Consider the following 24,168-nt stretch of genomic DNA (forward strand, 5'->3'; position numbering starts at 1 on the left):
TCTAATTCTTCAACCCACCACCCAAACCGAAATTTCAGTTTTCCAAGAAAGTAGACCCGTATCCGACCGACCAAGCCATTTGGATCCACCCGTTGGGCTTCAGTTCATTTGGATTCGGTCGGTTTGATCGGATCTCTGGCCTACTGGACAGCCCTAGTTAGGATGAAGCACGTTAAGATTGATTTTTATTGTGTCCCCCACAAAAGACTAGTTAGTCCATATTTTCAATAGGGGGCTTCCTTCTACTAAATTATAGAAGATCAAATTCAAGCTAAACCTTCTTTAAAAATCATGCTTAGGTTATTAAGCCACCCCCCCCCCCCCNAGCTTATCTCATTAAAGAGGCAGAATATGCTTTCATGGCGCTTCTCAGCCGCAACATGAAATATGCTTTTCCCCCCTTTTGTTTTCCATAATAGATCAAATTCAAACGAATAAGCATAATCAAGCACTCAATGTTGCCTTCTTCTGCTGCATCAAACAGAACATTTTGAATCACTGCATCATCACCTCTGTATTCCTGGAGGCACTTTTTGAACAGTTCACTGGCTTGCTTCGAGTTTTCCTGTTTAAACTTCAACCCTGGAATTGAAAGTGAAAAAGAAAGTAGCCATTTTTCAATGAGAAATAAATATTTTAAAGAATCGAATTGTTCTTCTATGGAATAAGAGTTAAATGTGCCACTAGTGTTGGGTCCCATTCTAATATTGTATGAAGTAAGAAAATCAATTAAGAAAATTAATCAATCTCTAGAAATGTTATTACTAAATTTACCAAGCAAGATATCAATTTCATACAAAAACATAAAGAGTTACGTGCAAAATCTATTTCTCGGCAAAGAACAACGGTAAAAATTTCAAGTAAAAATCCATTATTATAAAATCAGTTATAATATCTAGGAACTCATCCTAGATACAACAACTTTCCTTGGTTGTATCACCCAAAACTTCCCCTAGAGAAAACCAAAAATTTATCTTCTCTAATATATGTCTCACAGCTAAAGAAAATCTCATTGGTTTCTTTACTTAGACACAAATTTTTTTTTTTCTTCTCACTATGCTCACACTACATCAACACATTTTCTTTTTCTTGATTCACAAGATTCTTCAAAGCTCCACAAATTCTCATTGATTTATGCACCTATGTGCATGAAATACCAATCGATTGGGGTTACTTTTACCACACTAGCCAATCGACCGAGCTTCATAATAACAAAATTCTCAGTTCTATTATTGATGACATTGCAATCTTGAACCTTACCAAAAGAAAATTGCAATCTTGAAATTTGTGCACTAGGGTTCTAAGAATGATCGTTAGGGTTTTTTTTTTTCCTGCGAAGGTTTTCTTATCGTGACCATATCACCATATCAATTTATTTTTCACTGCATTATACTCTAAATTGGTTATTTGTTGTGCATTTAATTAGAGTTTACATGTGATTGAATTAATTAATTAACTATGGTAATTGATTAATTCAACTGGAATCAACTTATAGCCAATGCACTGTCTTTGTATGTTATACCATATGATTAAAGAATATATGCAAGATTTAAGAATTTCTGTCAAAGTAACTCCCCCGCCACCCCCACCCCCCCCCCCCAAAAAAAAAAAAAAACTCACATGATCGACTTTTACTGACAAATGCTGAAGGATTGCGAGCTAACAATTGCAATGCAGTCTTTCCTTCCATGTTTCTAGCGGTCGCAATATTACGGTTGATCATCAGGATTTCCATGGCTATCCCTGCATTATCTTATACCAAAATGAAAAATTCCAAGCAAAAATATTCATGGACGGAATTCTTTTTCCTCTCCATGTGTTGTAGTATACTAGTATTTAGTTATGGTTTATTAATATAGTAAAAAATATTGAGAAGGAACATGTTGATATTTCTTTCAGGAAAGATCATATAAACTAGGCAAAGCCTGAGATAATCATAGAGAGAGAGAGAGAGAGAGAGGGAAATTATTAATTTACACTTTACTATTGAGATTTATATTATAAACAAACAAACAAAAAAATGTGTCCAATTTACATGAACAATAAATGTAAACAAATAATTGTCCATATTTAAAAATTATCAGTTTAAATACCAATCAATATATAATTCCGTACCAAAATCTCCAATCCGGCAATACTATGATACCACATTTAGAAAATGAGTGAAAATGGATAACTTTTCCTCATTTAGAAATTAAATGAATGGCTTACATTGTTTTAATTTAACAATACCATTTTTCAATGTTTAAACCATGATTAATGTTTTGAACTTCAAATTCTAGAATGACAAAATCAAACTGTTATGAACCCCTCAAAAAAAAACCAAAAAACAAAAAACAAAACAAAACAAAAGAATAAGGCAATAAACATCATAATTACTTATGCTTACCATATAATTCACCCCCAACACAAGTGATAAATAGTTTGGCTTGTTCAGTTTGATTCCACCCGCAAACTATTCCTTTAGTTTTATTATAAAGGAACTGCGCCATTTGACTGTGTCCTAACGAAGCAGCCATAAAGAGCGGTTTCTCCTCACTACCTAGGTTTGGCAGATCAGATCTTTTCTCTAGCATCAACTTGGCAATTTTCACATTTCCAGCTGCAGTAGCGTAGTGCAAGGCAGTGTTTCCAACATTGTTCTCAGCTGCTAGGTTTTCTCTGCTTAATCTATTCAATAAATTCTTCACAAAGTCTTCCTGGTTTGCTGCAGCAGCAATATGAAGAGCAGTTTCTCCTATAGTTGTAATTCTTCTTTGAATATCTGGCATGTCCTCAACAGATTTCCAGTCACCATTTAGCGCAGCCAGATAAAGCTTCCTACGCGCTGCACTGCCAGCTTCATCTATAAGAGGGAATTCTTCTGACTAATTAGTAAAAATCATAGTGCAAATATTTTATAGATAGAAAAATATTTTTTCACACTAGTTTACATTTACTATTTTACACGCATATCTATAATTGATATTAAAAATATCCATATTTTAACACATAAAAGTGCATGTGAGAAAAGATATGTGAAATAGTTGGATATGTGAAATAGTGGATGCGTGATAATAAAAACCCCATCATAAATTAAAAATTTTATTTCTTGTTTTAGTTTTGTATTTTAGGAAATGTTTATTGCACACTCAATTACACACGATATACACCCTCAGTTTTTTGAACTAAAATTGTGCATCAAGTTATGATATTTGTTCAAAAAGTTGTGTGTGTAAATGAGTGTGTGAAATAGACATTGTTCATTTTATTTTATACTCCAACAGCAACTACAATATTTTACGTTTGACTATTTTTTCTGTAACAAAATTTAGTATTTAATAATAAAAATAAATTATGGAGAGTGGTTTCTTCTTTCTTTGTAATTATTCTTTGAATGTTTGTCATGTCCTTAGTAGATTTCTAGTCACCATTCAGCGCAACCAGATAAATCTTCCCACAAGTAAAAATCATAGTAAAAGTATTTTATAGAATAAAAATATTCTTTTTTATTCTTACTGTCCTATTTTATACTTCAATTGCAGTATTTATTTTTGATTGATTTTTTCCAATAATAAACTATAGTTATTTTATAAACAAATAAAATTATGTATAACAAACTATAATCGGTGGAATATCAAGTGGAACATTTATAACAGGACATAATTGTTTTTTACTGTATTGATATTATATTTTGAATGAAAAAATTTATGTTAATTTGAAAGTGTATTTTGATTGCTGGCTTTAGAGATACCTTAGTCTGGCGTATTCATTTCGTTAAGAGGTAAGAAGAACTCATGGAAACCCTACTAGATAAGAATGCAAATTATTTACCGTCGTTTAAATCGACATTATTTCTTTCCATTGCAACTTATCAGTTAGCTTTTGTGTACCTGAAAAGAAAGATTTCAGTATTAAATATAAATTGTGTGATGCATGACGAAATTTATGTGAAAGTTCTTTACATAAGCCAAATTAGCACGACCAACAGAAAAGACATAATTCTAATTTGTCAAAAAGGACAAACCCTATAATTATAAAATGGTTTGTACTTTTTCCCAATCAGAATTTTAATCTTTTCTTAATTTGGTGTAAGACTCTGGCCTTTTTGGTTGAATAATATTCTTTTGAGAAGTATGTGCCAAAACAGCATTGTTTGAAAGTTAATTGAAGAATTTGACTCTTTAAAACTCATTTCTTCAAAGTTCAAACTGAAACTCATATCTTGAAGAGACGAGTTTCGCCAGCAAGGGCTTGGCTCAGCTGATAAGGCTTGGATACTTCATCTAACCCACTTAGGTTTGAGTTCAACCTGGATCACGTCTCATTGCAAGGATCCACTTATTATTGAGACAAAAGTACGAACAAATCTAAAGAGAGACATCATCCCACTTATATATATATATATATATATGGTTTACTGTAAATAAGAGACAATTAAGTAGCGTTAGTGATATATTCACATGAAATTCATAGCCTATCCACTTTTGTAGGATGTACAAAAAGTTGTGAAAAATGTATATATATATATATATATAGTGAAAGCTCGATAGTCTAAATGCTAGAGCTAATTAAGACCTTCAAATTTTAAATTATGGTTTGATTAGTTTTAATCTACTCTAAGCAATGCAAAATAAGAGAGATAAACAACCTAATCAATCAAGACTACCAACAAGTGCATGGATAAACATAATAAACCATTAAGTAAAAGCACAAGTAATAAAGGAAGAAAAGAACAAACACAAGTTAACAGGCAATGTGTTATTGTCTTATTGAAGAAGAAAACCAAAAAACTCAGCGGAAAAACCTTTCCACAAAACTTAAGTTCGACTGATTGAAAGTCGAATATGCAAAATTTATTTTTTAGCCCATTATTCCATTAGATATTTAGGGTTTTATACCTACTTTACTAAATATATAAAGAAAACCCTAAGGCATGTTTTAAAAGACTTTGGAGCTACTCAATTGAGATCTAAAAGGTTTTGTGTCTTCTCCTTTCTAAGTCACTACCCATAATCAATTTACATACAATTTGAACTGGTAGATCTAAATTTGCTGCAAACTAGTCATTAAAGGTGCTGGATCTAAACCTTCAAGTATGATCTTAGAGTTATAGACTGGAGGTCTATGTTGGAGAAAACCTTCAAGGGTAATCTTGGAGTTGTGATTGGAAGTTCATGTTTGGAACACATCTATATCAGAGACTTTTGTGGGATTCAAATCTTAATTCAATAACTTTTATTAGATTTATAATAAATAGAGTTATTCTGATTGTAAATCTCTGTCTAATAGTGGATTTTTTTCATCTTGGGATTGGTCCCCCCCCAAGTGTTTCCTTTGGAACAAGTTGTTTCATAAGATTTCCTAGGTCATCATATCTTGTGTCATTTAGTATTCCTTTTTACATAATATGCTTGATTATTTGTTTAACCTAGGACTTGCATAATTGACCTAATTAATAACTTGACCTTAAAACTAATTAAACATTTTCTGTCTCAAGGGTCTAAACCTAACACTACCTCCTATACTTGAACCCTACAAGCTCTAGCTACAAACAGACTTCACCAAGTCTTGTCTTTGATAACTTCTTGGATCCCACAAATATAACCAATTGCTCCTACCAAAATTTGGCATGAACTCGATGTTTTCAATTGCTCCAAATCAACTCTCTACACTCAAAATGGGTGTAGATTGTGTTTGGGCTGAGCTCTGCAAGATAATTTTGTAATTGAACATCATTATCAATTAGATAACTTCAATGCTTCAATAATTCTTAATTACAAGAAGTAAATCATCAGGTTAGTGAGCGTAGAATTACTTATTCTTAGCCTAGCTTTGCATCCTCGAGCCTATGAATCTTTTAGAATTGGTAATATTTGTTTGTTGGTAAAAAGGTATTATCTGTAAGACTTCAAATCATGAAAAATTATTGTTGAAGGTGGTAATTTACAATTATGGGCATAAACTAATTTGACATTTGGACCTCAAATAATTATTAAACTAGTAAGGACCAAAAAATTTAATTGCCTACCAATTTGTTTTTAAAGTTATCGTATTTGTGCTTACTAAGTTTTTACTACAACTATGAAACGAAGAATTTCAATAATTAATATTGTCAAAATCTAACTCATAATAAAATAGACTTTGTATTCTCACAAAGTCTTTGATTTTATATATTAAAAGGTAGATTACAACCAAATTTAGTACAATGTCAATTATAAATTATTTTTAGTTTTTATAAGAATATTAAGTTCCCTTTTGGTAGATCATATATGATTGAGTTGAAATGTATTTTAGTTTCCCTTTTGATTGATCATATATGATTGAGTTGAAATGTACTAGAAAAACAAGTTTTTTTTTTTTTTTTTTTTTTTATATCTATTATTTACCAATTTTTTCCTTTGGAACAAGTTGTTTCATAAGGTTTCCTAGGTCATCATATCTTGTGTCATTTAGTTTTCCTTTGTACATAATATGCTTGATTATTTGTTTAACCTAGGACTTGCATAATTGACCTAATTAATAACTTGACCTTAAAACTAATTAAACATTTTCTGTCTCAAGGGTCTAAACCTAACACTACCTCATGTACTTGAGCCCTCCAACCTCTAGTTACAAATGGACTTCACCAAGTCTTGTCTTTGATAACTTCCTGGATCCCACAAATATAACCAATTGCTTCTACCAAAATTTGGCATGAACTTGATGCTTCTCAATTGCTCCAAATCAACTCTCTACACTCAAAATGGGTGTAGATTGTGTTTGGGCTGAGCTCCGCAAGATAATTTTGTAATTGAACATCATTATCAATTAGATAACTTCAATGCTTCAATAATTATTAATTACAAGAAGTAAATCATCAGGTTAGTGAGCGTAGAATTACTTATTCTTAGCCCAGCTTTGCATTGTCGAGCCTATGAATCTTTTAGAATTGGTAATATTTGTTTGTTGGTAAAAAGGTATTATCTGTAAGACTTCAAATCATGAAAAATTATTGTTGAAAGTGGTAATTCACAATTATGGGCATAAACTAATTTGACATTCGGACCTCAAATAATTATTAAGCTAGTAAGGACCAAAAAATTTAATTGCCTACCAATTTGTTTTTAAAGTTATTGTATTTGTGCTTACTAAATTTTTACTACAACGTTAAGTTCCCTTTTGGTAGATCATATATGACTGAGTTGAAATGTACTAGAAAAACAAGTTTTTATTTTTTATTTTTTTATTTTTTATATATCTACTATTTGTTTATATTTTATTAATACTAAAAACATCTTAGTATATTTTTGTAAAGTGGTGAATTTCAATTCTTGTTTATTGGCATTAATTCCATGTAAAATTTGATTGTAATTCATTCAATCATTTACCTGTAATTTTTGTGGGATTAAATGTAATGGGTATAGTGTTTAATTTTGTGAAAAACTATGAAGAAAAGGGGATTTTGTGACTGGCTCGTGACTACTGCGACCCACAAAAGGCCACGTGAGGAGCATATTAGGTCCTAAATATTTATGATTAAATGTTTAGATTTCTAAATTTATGTAGGTTGGCAAACCGAGATCAAAACATGTCTAGATTAGGTGTTGGACATTGCTCATGTTGGTACAAGTCATGATTCAAGACATGTAAACTGCAAAAAGAAGGGTTTATTTTTTGTGAAGCTCAATCGATCAAAAAGCAGGCTTGACCAATTGAAAATCGCAAACAGTAGATTTAAAATCAGGCCCAAAGCCCATGAAAACATTTAGGGTTTGAGTGAAACACTACTAGGTATAAAAGGAAAACCCTAACTATGTTTTACAAGTTCTGGGAACTCTTGTGAGATTTGAGAGGTTTCTGTACCTTCTAACTCAACAAGCATTTGCCAAACCAAGAGATCTACAATCAAGAACTAGTGGAAACAAGTTGCTGCATAAAAATCTACTAATTATAGTGATTTGAAAACTTTGAGTGAAATCTCAAAGTCACAAACGTGGAAGTTTGTGTTTAGCAAATTCAAGATAGAAGAGTCCGTAGAGTCGGAGCTACAAGTGGTCATGTTAGTAAGTTCTACAAGAGGTAACTTTAGATTTAGGATTTAAATCTATTATAATCTTCCATTCTATCATAGTGGATTTGTGTATGGTTGAATTTAATCAGCCATGTGTTGACTTTATTCTGTGCCAAATTTGCTTGTAATTCAGCATGTAGAAACCCTGTATTTAGGTGGGAATAATGTAAGGATTGTGTGTGAGAGAGTGTGAAGAAACTCAAGTTGTGTGCATTCAAGTGGCCACACGTGTGAAGCATGCAGAGTGTTGAAGGGTCATGACAGCTGGAGCACTATAGGACAAAAAGTACAGTCTGGCCTGGAAGTTATTTCGCGACTCAAACTCACGACTCATTCCAGTCGCATGGCCAAGTCTCCAGAATGCCTTGTTTGGATGAAAATTGACTTTTCACATTCCATCTCATACCTTACTATAAATATCCTTATTACCCACAGAAATGGTAAGGGAGCCTATTGAGAGAAAAACCCTAAGAGAGGTTTCTACAACACACCCACCCTATTAGAGAGAGCTACTCATTCTTAGAGAAATATTTTTGTAGTCTCTTCTCATTCTCTCTCCCATTGATATACCCATTGAGAGGAGATTTCTACCCAAACACTAGCCACACCCATTTAAAATGTTGAGTGTTTTTGGAGCTTGGGAAGCATTGGAAGATGCCAAGGATGTCAAATGCAATATGAGATTATTGTGGGATCCAGTAAGCTACAAGAGACAAGGTTCAGTGTAACCCTGTTGGAGCAAGAACCTTGGAAGGCTTAGGTGCACTGGGTAGATTAGGCTTGGAAGGTCTTCTGCTATTCATGTATCACAGCTTTATTCTCTAGTGGATTATTGACCGCTTAGAGGGTGGTAGAGAGGTTTTACACCAAGTACTTCAGTTTCCTCTTCAAGAACACATCGCCGTGTTATCTTTGTGTTTGCATCTCCCTTCCCTTACTCTTTACCTTTTAATTATTGCTGTGGTTGTGATTAATTTCGGTTTGCAGTGTTTTACCAATTTGGTTTTAGCTTATATTAATCTTTCTGCACATACATTGTTTGTGTATAAGCTTGTGCTGGTAATTTTAATTTTTGGGTCTAAACGTTCATTGGTGTTTTATACACTATTTGAACTTTCAATTTGTTTACCTTAAACATAGCTAGGTTAAATCCTTCCCAGGTTTTTTACCTTAAAACTGTTGGTTTTATTGGTTTTCCTAGGTCATCATATTACTGTCTTCTTTAATTTTCCCCACTAAGTAATATGCTTACATGTGTTTAGCCTAGATCTCATAATTAACCTAAGTAACTACTTGGCTAATTCATTAGGTTAAACTAATTTGATTTTAAGGGGTCTAAACAAAACAAAAATATGGTATCAAAGAGGGTTGTGCTAAAAAAACAAAAACAAAAAACAAAAAAAAAACAACAACAACAAAAGAAAAAGAAAAGGCAAAAAGAAACAAAATGTCTTTACATGATTGCAAGCAAGTTTTCTAGAAGATGTGAGAGTTATATGATATAACTTTTTAGGTGATAGTCACTTTTAAACCAATGTGATTGGTGATATAGAATTTTTTTTTTTTTTTTAATTACTATCTACATATCACATTTTCTGTACTTTGTACACTTACTAGTTGCACACACTACATGCAAATTTTTGCTAAACTTAGTGCATGTGAATGTGTGTTTATCTAAGATGGCCATCTAAGATTATTCATTGTGTGATGTTTAATACTTTTTCTTTGGGATTGGGTTTATTTTGAAAGAGGAAACTTGAGTGAAATATGTATTTGAAAACTTTTGAAATCATTCACACACATTTTATTCCGTGAAAAAACTAATTTTCTGAGGTTTTTCTGCAAAATTTCAAGTTTTTAAAAAAATTATAAGTTTCAACTTATTCGATCGATCGAATTTGATTCTCAACCGATAGAAAAAGTCCAATTTTTGGGCCAAAACTCTTTGTGTCTTTTGATTGTGTTAGGTTCTAAGAAAGAGGAACTAATGTATTAGAACTTCATTTTGTAATGTTTAGACTTGCTCAAAGTATATACTTTTTATGTAAAGTTGGAATCGAGTTGCTACAAGATTTACTATGTTAATTTGCCTGGCTTGATCGATCGAGAATTGGACTCAACTGATCAAAAGTCATGCAGATTGTTTTTTTTTTTTTTTTTTTTTTTTTTTTTTTTTTTTTTTTGCAGAGTTTCCAACTTAGTCCAAGCCCGTTTGACATTTAGGGTTTTATGTTTTGTCTTAAGTATAAAAGCGAAAACCCTAGCCACGTTTTGAGGTTGCTCTTTATGCTGTGTGTGTGAATCTTCTGTGAGATCTAGAGGTGGTTGCCTTCACATATACTTAGGGTTTCCAAGATTCAAGATTATGTTAAGAACTTGGTGATCATTTATGAACGGTTTTAGACCCCTTAAAACACAACCAGATTGGTTAGCCTAGATTAATTAGCCAAGTTGTTACTTAGTCAAATTATGCAATTCTAGGTTAAAGCAATCAAATAATCATATCAAAATAATAAAGCAGCAGAATAATAAAAGACACAATCATATGATCACCCAGGAAACCACACAGTAAAAACCTGGGGAGGATTTGACCCACCGATCCTCAAGACAAACCTGAATCCACTATGAAAGAATTGAAGTTCATACAAAAGGACTACAAGCTCCCCGCTCGACTTCCTAATGCTACCCACCAGTAGAACTTACTGACACGACCACATGCAAGCTCCGAATCCACGGACTCCTTCTTTCTTGAATTCTTCAATCAGCTACAAGCACCCATGCTTGATATTCTTTAAGTTCTTGAATCTGCAATTGAATGATCATCAAGGTTTTGATAATATCTCCACCTTGAAAACCCTAAGTTTTGCGTAAAAGAAAGCTCCTCAAAGATCTCACAAGAGATTTACACAAAACAGCAATATGAGCAACAAAGGCTTAGAGAGGTTTGGGTACAAAACCCTAGATACAAAAGTGGCACACTCTTCTCTCTCTCTAAAAGCTCTAAAAAACGTGGTTTAGGGTTTCCTTTATATAGTGGGAGAATTAGATCTGAAACCCTAATCCTTAATGGGCTTAAGCTGCTGTTTGGGCCGACTTAAAATTCTGCCGATGCGATTTTCGATCGATCGAGCCTGTTCTTCGATTGATCGAACCAGGCAGAATATGAAGTCTTCTTCCTGCAGCTTGTATGTTCTTGAATCTTGACTTGAATCACCTTGAGTATTGTCTAATAAAACCTATAGACTCTACGATCTATATCTAGACAAGTTTGTGTTAACGGTTTGCCAATTATTCTAAACATTTAAAACCTAACAATTTAGTTGCAGATTCAAGAGCTTAAAGATATACAAGCGAGAGTGCTTGTACTTGCTTGGAATCCAAGAAAGAAGTAGTCCGTGGGCTCGGAGCTGTCATGTGGCCGTGGTAGTAAGTTTCCTACTCGAGGTAGCAGTAGGATGTTAGTGGTCTAAGTAGCTATTGTGTAAACTTCAATTCTTTCATAGTGGATTCAGTTTTACCTTGAGGATAGCTAGGTTAAATCCTCCCTAGGTTTTTTACTGGTTTGGTTTTCCTGGGTTATCATATCGTGTGTTCTTTATTTTCTGCACTTTGCATGATATGATTTATATGTGTTAACCTAGAACTGCATAATTTGCCTAAGTTAATCACTTGGCTAAATAACTAGGTTAATCTGATTGTGTTTTAAGGGGTCTAAAAACAAACAGATTGTTGTTCGATTCCTACTCGATTAGTCGAAATCTGTTTTATTATCCCTTCGATTGTTGCTTGATTTCTCTAGACCGATTGAAATTCGAATATTTCAAATTCTTAAGGGATTTACAGATCAATTTTGACTTTGTCTTCTTCTTTCTTCAATTCCACTCGATCCCTTCTTAGAACATAATTTATATTTTTATTTATATTTTTATTTATTTATTTATTTATTATTATTATTATTATTTGTCTTTTCTAGTCAAAATCTTCAAGGCTTTCCTTCTTCTACAACTAGTATGACTCTTTACCCTTCCTTTTTTATTAAATCATATTCATTCATGCATAATCATCCATTTTTACTAAACATTTCGAACTTAAGATTTTTAAGCTATCAAATGATTTTGGGTGTTTTGATCAAATTTGTCCAATGGGTTTTTGTTCATGCATGAGATAAACATGATTCCTTTGGTTTAATTTCAAATTTTTCAAGATTTGTGAATTTTTTTTTTAAAATTAGGGTTCGTGTGTTCTTAAAAATTGGGGGTTTTGTTCAGTTGTGTTAGGTTCTAAAGATTTAGGATTAAATATTTAGAATTTCAACTTGTATGTGTTGGCAACCTGAGAACAAAAACATGTCTAGAATAGGTGTTAGACATTGCTCAAAGTTGTATAGGTCAAAACTCAAGAATGTACAAACTGTAGGAAAAATGTTTATTTTTCTGTGAAGCTCAACTGATTTTATGGTGAAGCTCGATCGATCGAAAATCGCTTAGGATTTTAAACAAGCCCAAGCCCACAAAAACGTTTAGGATTTCAATCCAACACTCCTACATATAAAAGAAAAACTCTAGCCATGTTTTAAAGACTCTTGGAAGACTTGTGAGTTATTCCTGTGAGATCTGAAAGGTTCTATACCTTCTAACTCTACAAGCATCTATTAGAACAAGATCTACAATCAAGTGTTGGTAGAATCTAGTTACTGCATAGATCAACAAGCCGTGATTTGAAACCTTTGAGTGGAATCTCAAAGTCATAAGCATGGGAGCTCGTGTGCTGCAAATCCAAGAGAGAAAGAGTCCATGGATTCGGAGCTTGCACGTGGTAGTGTCAGTAAGTTACTATTGAAGGTAGCAATAGATTTAGCGTTAAATATGATTGTAAAAATTCGATTCACTATAATGGATTTGTTTTACCTTAAGAATAGCTAGGTCAAATCCTCCATAGGTTTTTACCTTAAAACTGTTGGTTTCATTAATTTTTCTGGGTCATCATATCATGGTGTTCATTATTTTTTGTTGCTTTGCATGATATGATTTATTATTATTTAACTTAGATCTGAATAATTAACCTAAGTAACTACTTGGCTAATATATTAGGTTAAACAATATGTTTTAAGGGGTCTAAACAAACAAACAAATTGGTTGAAATTGACTAAAATTAATTCTTCTAGTTGATCGATTGATTGCTTATAACATGTTTCCTAACTGTTGTGATGATCAACTGGTCAATTGATGTGATTTTTTTAAAAATTAGGGTTATGGTCTTCAAATTTTGGGGATTGTACATAAAACTTGATTTTCTAGATTAATTTTTCAAAATTATGGAAAATTGTATATCTCAATGCATTGCTTTATGCATCATGTGAGTCTATGCTTCATGCATCATGTAGTTTTTCAAGATTGCATAAATACATCTTGTATATCTCTCTAATATAGTCTGTCCTTGGTTTTTGTGTTTTGTTTTCTTCTTGTTTCCAACTCCTTAGATCCTAGTAATGGCCCCTAAGAAGTCTAGAAACATTAAGACCAAAGCCAAAAGAGTTTCTGGTTCATCTTTTGACCAAGTTGTAGATTTTAATCAAACTAAGTTTCATACTTTTAAAGATTTTCAAAATTTTGATGCTCTGGTTAAGTATAGGTCTATTTAGGGTGAAAGACAAGTCAATCTAGATGAGTTAGATCGCTTATGTGTAGAAATCTAGAGTCTCTAGGATCGTTGTCTCTTTGCCATGATCTATTACCCCCTCTTGTTGCTTTGATTAAAGAATTCTACTCAAATCACTCTATTCAGTTTGATTCATCCGATGGTCACATTCTGACTGCTTGAATTAGGTGAAGAGTTTAGGATAACTAAGAAAATAGTTTCTGAAGCTCCCAATGTTCCTTTTGTGTCTAGACCTACTTATCCTTACACCAAGACTCTTCATATAGATGATGTGATGACACTTCTTTGTGGAAGAACTGTCACTTGGAGTAATGAACCTATTAGGACATATGTCATTCACTTGTTAGGAACATATGTCACAATTTTATGTAATTGGCTAATCCTTTGACAAAACGCAATTTACTTGTATTTGGGTAGATCTAGGATGTGTTTAATACTTCAAGAAACTGTGTTTCAGGATCAAGTGTTGAAGCCATGCAAGTCTGTCCAAGATTCAAGCTGAAGAAGTGCCTGTCATTAAAGCTCGACAGCTAGCCACCTATTAAGCTTAAGAAGTTGTTCCAGCCCCGTGGCTCAACAGCTGCTTGACAGTAGCTCGATAGATAGGCATTTGTCGAGGTTTAAGAAAAACAAAATTTCTGATCTGTTTTCTTCCAATCCATGAATATGTCTTTAAGATTTCTTTTCTCACAACCCTAGACATATAAAAGGATTATTTTAATGGCCGTTAAAGAGGATACAAGTTGCCAAAGTGTTGAGCAAAGTTTGTTCAAGCAAATTGTGACTAGAGACATAGTTTTTCCCTAGTTCATCTATTTTGTAAAGAAGTTGTTGTGTTCGTACGCCGTAGGGTTTATGACCAAGCATCTTCTTGATCTTCATCATCTGGATGAACTGAAGAACTTTGCAGCCAACAACCTTCTCTAGTTGGTGATTGAAGTCACGTACTGGGATCCACACAATTGGTTAGTCACGTACTGGGAGCCGTGCATCAAAATGAGAAATTGTCACTATAGAACAAGTCCAATTGGGTATTGGGGAAAGTGTTCAACTATAGGTTGGTATAAGGTACTGGGATTCCTGTACTTGTAACCGCTTGTTGTGATAATAGTGAAATTTCGGGAATGGTGACCTTAAATCACCCGGTGGGGTTTTTGCCGTGTAGGTTTTCCCTATTCGTAAACAGATCACCGTGTCAATTTATTTTTCCCTGCATACTTAGTTTAATTGGTGATTTGTTTGTGCTACCACGCGTTTGCATGATTAATTTGATTAATTAATTAAACTTGGCTAATTAATCAATCAATTCATTATAAGGGGTTAATTCGTTTTTTGGCTATCAGAACCAAGACTTAACTCACGTGAGTTAATTGAGTTCAATTACATGTTGTTTAGGATAACATGTTACAATATCGTTCCTATATCTCATGTGCATACTATTCCTAATAATAGATATGTATTTTTGTATGCCTTTAGTACTGATGGTTCTATCTTTTTTCCATCTCTATTTATTCAAACCATCATTAAGGCACATGGAAGTAAGTCTAGGAAGCATCGTCTCTTCTTCCATGTTTTCATTTGTATGATCTTAGCTTATTTAGAGCTTGAGGATTTTCCTACCTCTGATCTTGTTCATCTAACCACACCCATAGGATTCTTTTCTTAGATAGCGGCAAGCACAAAAGAAGACAGTTGAACCAAGTGCTGGTTCATCCCAGAGACCTCGAGTAAAGACTATCGCTGTGGATCCACCTGCTGAGGAGATTCATTTTGATCCTACATTTGATGTTACTGATGATGGGGTGGATGAGGTTAATATTGACACTGGTGATGTTGAGCCTACTGTTCCACCTATTCCTCGTTGTCTCTCTCTTCGTGCTATGATGGAGACTTTCATGACTACTCAAGTAGCACGTGGACAACTTTTGGATGAACTTATTTCAAATGTTGCTGCTTTGAAAGATGATTTTTCTGAGTGTAGGAGTACTTTTTCACCTCTTCCACCCTGTAAACATTAATGATTGCCTTTGGCAATATGTAACAAAAAAGGGGAGTAGATGTGATGAACTCTTGTATGTAGGGGGAGATGTGTTTTGTATTTAGGGAGAGTTAGATTAGTTTTTAGGGAGATAGATTAAACTTTGATGAGTTTGATATTTTTGATGATCTATGATGTATATATTTGGTTTTTGTTCTTGTTTTCACAAACCTTGATATGTACTGTTGATACACTGCTGATTCTAATGATATTGATGGTGTTATTCTTTGATTATCTATTTTTTATTTCTGTTTAGTGAAATCAAGTACTTATATTGTTTATATTTTACTTCCACACATGCGTTTATGGTTTGTTTTAGTATTTCAGGAATTTACAGGTTAATTCTTTCACCAACTATTGCCTATTTTAGCAACTGCTAGATAGTAATTATGATAGAATTGTATTAGGGCATTACTTTGTAATTGGGTTAGTTCTTGAGTTGAGCGATTCACTTTTATGTATGTTTTGTCACGATTTGCCAATGGAGGAGATTGTTAGGTTCTAAATATTTAGGATTAAATGGTTGGATTTCTAAAATTATGTATGTTGGCAAACTGAGATCAAAATATGTCTAGATTAGGTGTTGGAAATTGCTTATGTTGGTACAACTCAAAATTCAAGAACATGCAAGCTGTCGAAAGAAGAGTTCAGTTTTTGTAAAGCTTGACTGATCGAAAATCAAGTTCAATTGATCAAAAATCACAGATAGGAGATTTAAAATCAAGCCTAAAGCCCACGAAAACGTTTAGGGTTTAAGTGAAACACAACTAGGTATAAAAGGAAAACCCTAACTACATTTTACAAGTCCTTGGAAGTGTTGTGAGTTAAACCTATGAGATTTGAGAGGTTTCTTTACTTTCTAACTCAACAAACATCTACCGGAACAAGAGATCTACGATCAAGAACTGGTGGAAACAGGTTGCCGCATAAAGATCTACTACAAATGTGGGAGTTTGTGTTCAGTAAATTCAAGATAGAAGAGTTTGTGGAGTTCGAGCTACACGTGGTCATGTTAGTAAGTTTTACAAGAGGTAGCTTTAGATTTAGAATTTAAATCTATTGTAATCTTTCATTCTATCATAGTGGATTTGTTTACCTTGAGAATAGTTAGGTTAAATTCTCCCTAGGTTTTCTATCCTGAAACAATTAATTTCATTAGTTTTCCTGGATCTTCATATTACTGTCTTCTTTAATTTTCCACACTAAGTAATATGTTTGCATGTGTTTAACCTAGATCTCATAATTAACCTAAGTAACTTCTTAGCTAATTCATTAGGTTAAACTAATCTTATGTTTAAGGGGTCTAAACAGAACAAATAGAGCATATGTTGGAAGTTCAAATGACTCAAGTGTCAGAGGCATTTTGCGAGTGGCTCACGGCTTGACCAACTAGCGAACTGACTCGTGAGATGCACTGACAATTAGAATTCTGTGTGTTTTCCTTATATCTTTACCCACACTATAACAGTCTCACATTACCCACAAAAATGTAAGAAGAGTTTCAGACAAAAAACCCTAGAAATTAGAGATTGCAAGCCAACAATCATCTACACATTTTTCTCTTAGTTTTCTTCACTCTTTTACCTCTTTATTTCCATATCCTTTGAAACATTCTTAACCCAAACACAATTTACACCCGTTCAGAGTGTTGTAAGTTGATTTGGAGCATTTGTGAAGCATTGGGTTCATGCCAATTTGTGGTAGAAGCAATTAGTGATAATTACGAGATCCAAAAACTTAGGGAAGACAAGACTATGTGAAGTTTGTTGGTAGCTAGGACTTAGAGGGCTTAAGTACAGTGAGTAGTCTAGGCTTGGAGAGTCTATTTGTATTCATGTACTCTAACTAATTTGCTAGTGGATCGATTCGGCTGGTAGGACTGTGAAGAGGTTTTTTTGTTAGGTTCTCTGGTTTTCCTCTTCGATAACACATTGCAATGTTATCTTAGGCATAGTTTTGAAACACAGACTAGACCAGACGGTCAGACTGGGTTAACCGGAACCGAACACCAATCCAGTTCTTGAACTCATAGAAACTGTATAATACAATATTTACTGTAAACTATTTGAACCGTGGTTGAATCGGCAGGTCTATCAAAACTGCTCATGAGTTTGAACGGTTCCGGCGAAGCCACTCAAGTCAAGATTTGGCTGGATATAGGCAACATGCAGAGAATCTGAGGAAGAGAGTGGGTGACGCGAGCCCCTCAAAGAAGGATATGAAGGCCAAATCTGGGTGCCTCATGTCGGATCTAGTAGCTCTTCATTTTGGGCCCCACTATCCACCAAAATGAACTTATAATTCTATTTCAAGTCCACTTCCTCATCACCTGATAGTTGTCTAGTTTTTTTTTTTTTAGTTAAAAAAAAAAAAAAGAGAGAGAAACAACAACAACAAAAGAAAAAGAAAAGGCAAAAAGAAACAAAATGTCCTTACATGATTGCAAGCAAGTTTTCTAGGAGATGTGAGAGTTATATGATATAACTCTTTAGATGATAGTCACTTTCAAACCAATGTAATTGATGATATAGAAATTTTTTTTAATTACTATCTACATATCACATTTTCTCTACTTTGTACACTTACTAGTTGCACACACTACACGTAAATTTTTGCTAAACTTAGTACATGCGAATGTGTGTTTATCTAAGATGGCCATCTGTGATTATTCATTGTGTGATGTTTAATACTTTTTCTTTGGGATTGGCTTTATTTTGAAAGAGGAAACTTGAGTGAAATATGTATTTGAAAACTTTTGAAATCATTCATACACATATTATTCCATGAAAAATTAATTTTCTAAGGTTTTTCTACAAAATTTCAAGTTTTTAAAAAAATTTTAAGTTTCAACTTATTCGATCGATTGAATTTGATTCTTAATCGATCGAAAAAGTCAAATTTTGGGGCCAAAACGCTTTGTGTCTTTCAATTGTTATTCGATTCCTACTCGATCAGTCAAAATCTGTTTTATTATCCCTTTTGATTGCTGCTTGATTCCTCTCGACCAATTGAAATTCGAATATTTCGAATTCTTAAGGGATTGATAGATCAATTTTGACTTTGTCTTCTTCTTTCTTCAATTCCACTTGATCCCTTCTTAGAACATAAATATATATATATATATATTTTTTGGTCTTTTCTAGTCAAAATCTTCAAGGCTTTCCTTCTTCTACAACTGGTATGACTCTTTACCCTTCCTTTTTTATTAAATCGCATTCATTCATGCATAATCATCCATTTTTACTAAACATTTCGAACTTAAGATTTTTAAGGTCTCAAATGATTTTGGGTGTTTTGATCAAATTTGTTCAATGGGTTTTTGTTCATGCATGATATAAACATGATTCCTTTGGTTTAATTTCAAATTTTTCAAGATTTGTGAATTTTTTTTTAAATTAGAGTTCATGTGTTCTTGAAAAATTGGGGTTTTTGTTCAATTGTGTTAGGTTCTAAAGATTTAGGATTAAATATTTAGAATTTCAACTTGTATGTGTGTCAACCTGAGAACAAAAACATGTCTAGAATAGGTGTTAGACATTGCTCAAAGTTGTACAAGTCAAAACTCAAGAATGTACAAATTACAAGAAAATATTTATTTTTCTGTGAAGTTCGACCAAACCGCCACTTGCAATTCTTCTTCTTAACCACTACGGTGTTAGACAACAACCATTTTGGGGAAAAGACCTCCTAAATTACCCTAACTTCTTTCAACCTTTCTACTTCTTGCTTCACAGTTTTAACATGTGGCTTAGTCGACCTTCTCGGCTTCTGCTTTTTAGGAGGAAATGACGAGTCTACATTTATTTTATGAGTAATAAACTCTAGGTTGACCCCGGGGACGTCATACGGACTCTAGGCAAAGACATCCACATTCTGCACCAAGGTCAACAACAAATCCACCCATTCGTCTTGCCTCATACTTGCACCTATTTGGAAACTCCTATTCTCATATGGAAGTATGCTTACCTTAATCAAATCCTCAGCACTGTTAGCACTTCTGCCCTCTAGGGGCTCCTGTAATTGCTATGACTGTTCTTGCTCGGCCAATTCTTTCTATTTAATCTCCCAATTGACAATTGCTACCAAACATTGTCTTGCTACCTGCTGATCTCCTCTTACAACGAAAATCCCATGCTCGGTGTGGAACTTCACCTTTACATGCAAGGTGGACGATACGACAGTATGGATCTAGGGCCGACCAAGAATTACAGTGTAGAGGGAGAAGGAGTTCACCACAATAAAGTTTACCATCACCTGTTTCTCTTCTGTATTAACTAGTAGGGAGATTTATCCCTCTAAGACCACCATTCTACTATCAAATTCCACTAGGGGAGTGTTATATTTAAACAAGTTCTCCGCCTTCAGCCCCAACCCTTTGTACCGATCAGGTACATCACTTCGGCCCGGTTTCCTTGATCTACTAACACTCTCTTTACTACAAAACCACTAATTCTGGCAATAACTATTAGGGTGTTGTTGTGCGGCTGGGTCGTCCCTTCCAGGTCTTTATCCCTAAACTTAATCGGCCCCCGATTCAACCTCGACTTCTTCCTAGGCTAAGTGTCACCCTTAGAATTCTCTACCGAGACCACACTTAAAACCCCCTTACGCTGACTTAGGTTTGTGCTCATTGAAGCCATATGGATGACTTCAATCACCGTTAACAGCGGTGGGAGCGTACTCCCCTGAGTTCTCGATGTCTGCCTTGCAGCATTGCCTTCAAGCACCACCACAAACTCCTTCAAATGTCTAGATTTTACCAACTGCTCCAAATGATCCTTAAATACTATGCATTGTTCGGTAGTGTGCCCATTTTCTCGATGGTATATGCAATATAAGCTCTGATTCCTTCTTGCCAGATCACCTCCAGTCTTGCTCAGCCACTAGAAATATGGTTCGTTCTTGATCCGTTCTAGAATCTTATGAACGGGCTCCTTAAACACCACATTGATCTCCAAGGGCCGAACATTAAGCTCTTGGATTCTTAGCTCCCTCATCGGTCTTGGCTGAAAGCCCCCTATCCACGAATCCTTTGCATACTGTGAAGTGGCAGGCGCCTTACCTTTGCTTTGCTGCCGATTATCCTCTAACGTTTTATATTCTTCTATCCGCCTCATTAACTAGTGCATACTCTCAAGGGGCCTCATGGTCAACGAGTCTCGCCGAGTCTTGTGGAAGCCCCAATCTAAAAGTTTTGGCAGCCACCTTCTCGTTACCTCCCCTAATTTCATTATACAATTCCTAATATTGATTGGCATAGCTCCAAAGAGTTTCCTTAGCCCCCATTTTCATAGACAGCAGCGCATCAATTGGTTGCAGCACTTGACTACAAGTCATAAATCGAGCCTCGAATTCCTGAATTAACTCACTGAAAATGTGTATTGATCTCTTCCTTAACCCATTGAACCACCTCAAAACTGTAGGTTCGAGACTGGAAGGAAATACCTTGCACATAAGCGCGTCATTCTGGCTGTACAATGACATAATCTAAATGTAATGGCTTACATGTTCAATGGGGTCGACCTTACCATTATATGAAATGAACAGCAGTCTGTTAAATCATCTTGGCATCTTAATCTCGTTAGAAAACGATAATCGGGCCGCTTTACGAAGAGCCCGGCTCATCGCATCCATCGCCACACCATGATGCCTATGTTGCTCGAGAGAAACTGACAACCGCTTAGCAAACTCCTGCGATCTCTCTCTTGATTGGCGAGATAACTCCCCACTACTTTTCCCGGTGTTGCCAGACCTTTCAGGGGATTCACCACAATTCCTTCTTCAATGCCTATCTAGTACTTCCAACTTAAAGTCTCTAACTTGTTTACACAAACGCTCTAATTCCTGATCCCTTCTGTCATAATGCTCCTGCTCAGGAATATAGGATGATAATTGATACAATTGTGAGTACCCTTATCTCGAGTCGGGCCACTCCCTATGTTCTTCATACCAGCAGTCCTGATCTCTTTTTTGCCTCATTTCTCGCCAACTTGAGCCCCTGGACGAAACTCCGAACCAGCTATCTGCAGAACTCGCCGAATGCTGGTTAGCAATACTTAGCAATAGCTGATTTCACTTGAAACTACAGGTAAGTAGGAGATTCCCATTAACAGCACCAATTGTGCACACCCAACTCTCGATTACTAGGCTAGCTATTTCATTGGGCTCACAATTTATTTATTATGGTGGGCTTATAGATATCCTACTATGGAAAGTTCCTTAGGACGAGAATTAAAGCTGGAAATACCACTGACTAGACTGTTCGAACAGCCTTGCTCTTAAGTTTCTTCTCACTTCATCACACTCTCTGGTTCTTTACCCTCTAGTGTCCAACCCCTTTCTCTCCTCCCTTTTTCTTATTTATAGCCTTCTTTTAGTGGGTCTGCAATGATCACTTTTAGCATTTTTTGTGCAGGTGGGCCCTTTGGGATTATTCTTGTCAGATGTGGGCCACATCTTAGAATAGGGATCTCAGCCCTTGTGACTTGCAACAGACACTAGATGCTGCTCAGCGACGATGTTCCCCAAGGCACTACTAAGACACACCGATGGGAACCCTGAGCTGTGTTGGGCTCCGAGAACTAAAAAGTCCTTGGCTCACACTGCCGAGCACCACAGATTGGGTTTGTTAGGGTACATTGCCTAACTTATAGTCCATGGGTTTTCCTATAATGGGCTGATAGCCGTACAGTTGTATATATACTCATGGTGTTCATAACAAAAGCTAAAGTCTAATTACAATTTTTCTTGAATTATTCCCCTATCGCAGTGGAGGTGGAAGAGTGATGGAGGAGAAAGAGAGAGGAGTGAGAAACCTATACCTATTTTTTGGTTTAGAGATAAGTATGAAATGTTATAAATAAGAGATAATAAATGAGATCCTAATCAGAATATTAGCATTAATGAGTGTTTTTTTTTTTTAATCGTTGGATCTACTTAAATCTAATGGTTTAAAAAAGTTGTAATTCTTTAGAGTTACACCAGATATAACTTGAACTCATCTCATATATATATATATATATATATATCTTGTAACCTCATGCATATGCATGATATATAATTACAAATAAGCATAACTAAATGCGTATTAAAATTTTACAAAGTTTATATAGTAAAAAGTTAGATTTGCAGTGAAATTTAGTACAATATTAATAATAAATAGTTTTTAGTTTTTAAAAGAACATGGACTTCCATTTTGATAGATACATATTGCATATGATTTTATGTTTGAACTTGATTAACAAACGTATATTGAAAAAAGGTTGTTTGCGTGCGAAATAGGAAAAACATCGAGATAATATATGACAGAACCGTACTGTTTTCGTCAAACAAAATAAGAAAGAAGAATGACATCAGGAGAAACAAAAGAAGTGAGAATGCATGCATAGATGTGTTATATTTACCTGAAGAAAATAGTTCATCAAGTGGATGCAGGAGCTTCCCTCAGTATAGGACCACCAAATGTTGTTAATATGTACTTGAGGGCAATTTTTCCTCTACGCTTGAAGTGTGGACTGGAATTGATTGTTGGAGATAAGAAAAGGTTGACAATCAATGATGACTCCAATGCCTTGGTCGTGCTTATAAATCTTAGTCAAGCAATGGTTAAAGGTGAAAAAAGTTATTAAAAATTATAAAAGTATTCCAAAAGCTGGATTGAATAAGACGTGCACTTGTAATTGATATTGGCAACTTCTTTGTAACTCATTTCTAGACACTTCGTGCAATTACGTTTAATGTAATCCGATTAAATTTAATTAAGAAATCTAACATATACACCAAAAATAGTGTACCTAAATTTTACCATATTTTTTGTTCAATTCTAGTTACCAATAATGATATTTCATATGTAGTAAAATTTATAGTATTTCTAGCATTTTACCATATGAAATATTTGTTATGGTTGATGACATATTTATTTGTAAGACCTATGTATTAAAATTTGTATTACATCTAGCATTACTTAATTGTTTGGAACATATTAAAAGTTGAAGAATAGTGTGAAACTAATAAATTTTTTTAAATTTCCAATATATATATAAAATCAATTTTTGCCCCATCTTTGGAGCATTCCTCTCGCAGGGGCCCTAGGCGGTAGGGTAAGTCTTGCATTAAAGTTGAGGCAAAAATTGTAATGCTAGAAGAATTCTTTAAAGATATTGCTAGTGAAAAATGATATAGTATAATCTGAACCATTTACTATAAAAAAATAGTTAAGAAAAATAACTTTAGAGGGTCATAATCTCTTGGCAAGTCATTTGCTACACTCCTTTGGTCCAATCCTGGTCTACATTTGTGATTCATCAAATTGAAAACTAATTTCTAAAAAACATTTCTCTTTACCAGTTGTATTTTATTTTATTTTATTTTATTTTTTATTTTAATATTTAATTTTTTTAAATGACATCATAATTCTTTTAAAAAATAAAAAATTATAATT

General features: G+C 34.2%; 1 protein-coding gene across 1 annotated transcript; it reads right to left on the reverse strand.

Annotated features, from left to right (window-relative positions):
* Nucleotides 1-328: 328 nt before the first annotated feature.
* On the reverse strand, nucleotides 329-23,275 carry LOC112003870 (uncharacterized). The gene is made up of 5 exons (XM_065777408.1): nucleotides 23,132-23,275; nucleotides 3,814-3,872; nucleotides 2,390-2,845; nucleotides 1,621-1,743; nucleotides 329-582 (listed from the first exon to the last, which is right to left on the reverse strand). The coding sequence occupies exons 2-5, from the start codon at nucleotides 3,842-3,844 to the stop codon at nucleotides 329-331; spliced, it is 864 nt and encodes a 287-aa protein (XP_065633480.1). The 5' UTR covers nucleotides 3,845-3,872; nucleotides 23,132-23,275.
* Nucleotides 23,276-24,168: the final 893 nt, after the last annotated feature.

This window comes from Quercus suber, unplaced genomic scaffold (assembly GCF_002906115.3).
Source record: "Quercus suber isolate HL8 unplaced genomic scaffold, Cork oak 2.0 scaffold_155, whole genome shotgun sequence".
NCBI classification, from domain to species: domain Eukaryota; kingdom Viridiplantae; phylum Streptophyta; class Magnoliopsida; order Fagales; family Fagaceae; genus Quercus; species Quercus suber.

Excerpts from the sequence above, each read along its gene's own strand:
- LOC112003870 (XM_065777408.1), bottom strand. The coding sequence starts at position 3,844 with ATGGAAAGAAATAATGTCGATTTAAACGACG. Across the intron at positions 2,846-3,813 it reads TAATGTCGATTTAAACGACG|ATGAAGCTGGCAGTGCAGCG; the intron begins GTAAATAATTTG and ends TCCCTCTTATAG. Across the intron at positions 1,744-2,389 it reads TGTTGGGGGTGAATTATATG|GGATAGCCATGGAAATCCTG; the intron begins GTAAGCATAAGT and ends AAGATAATGCAG.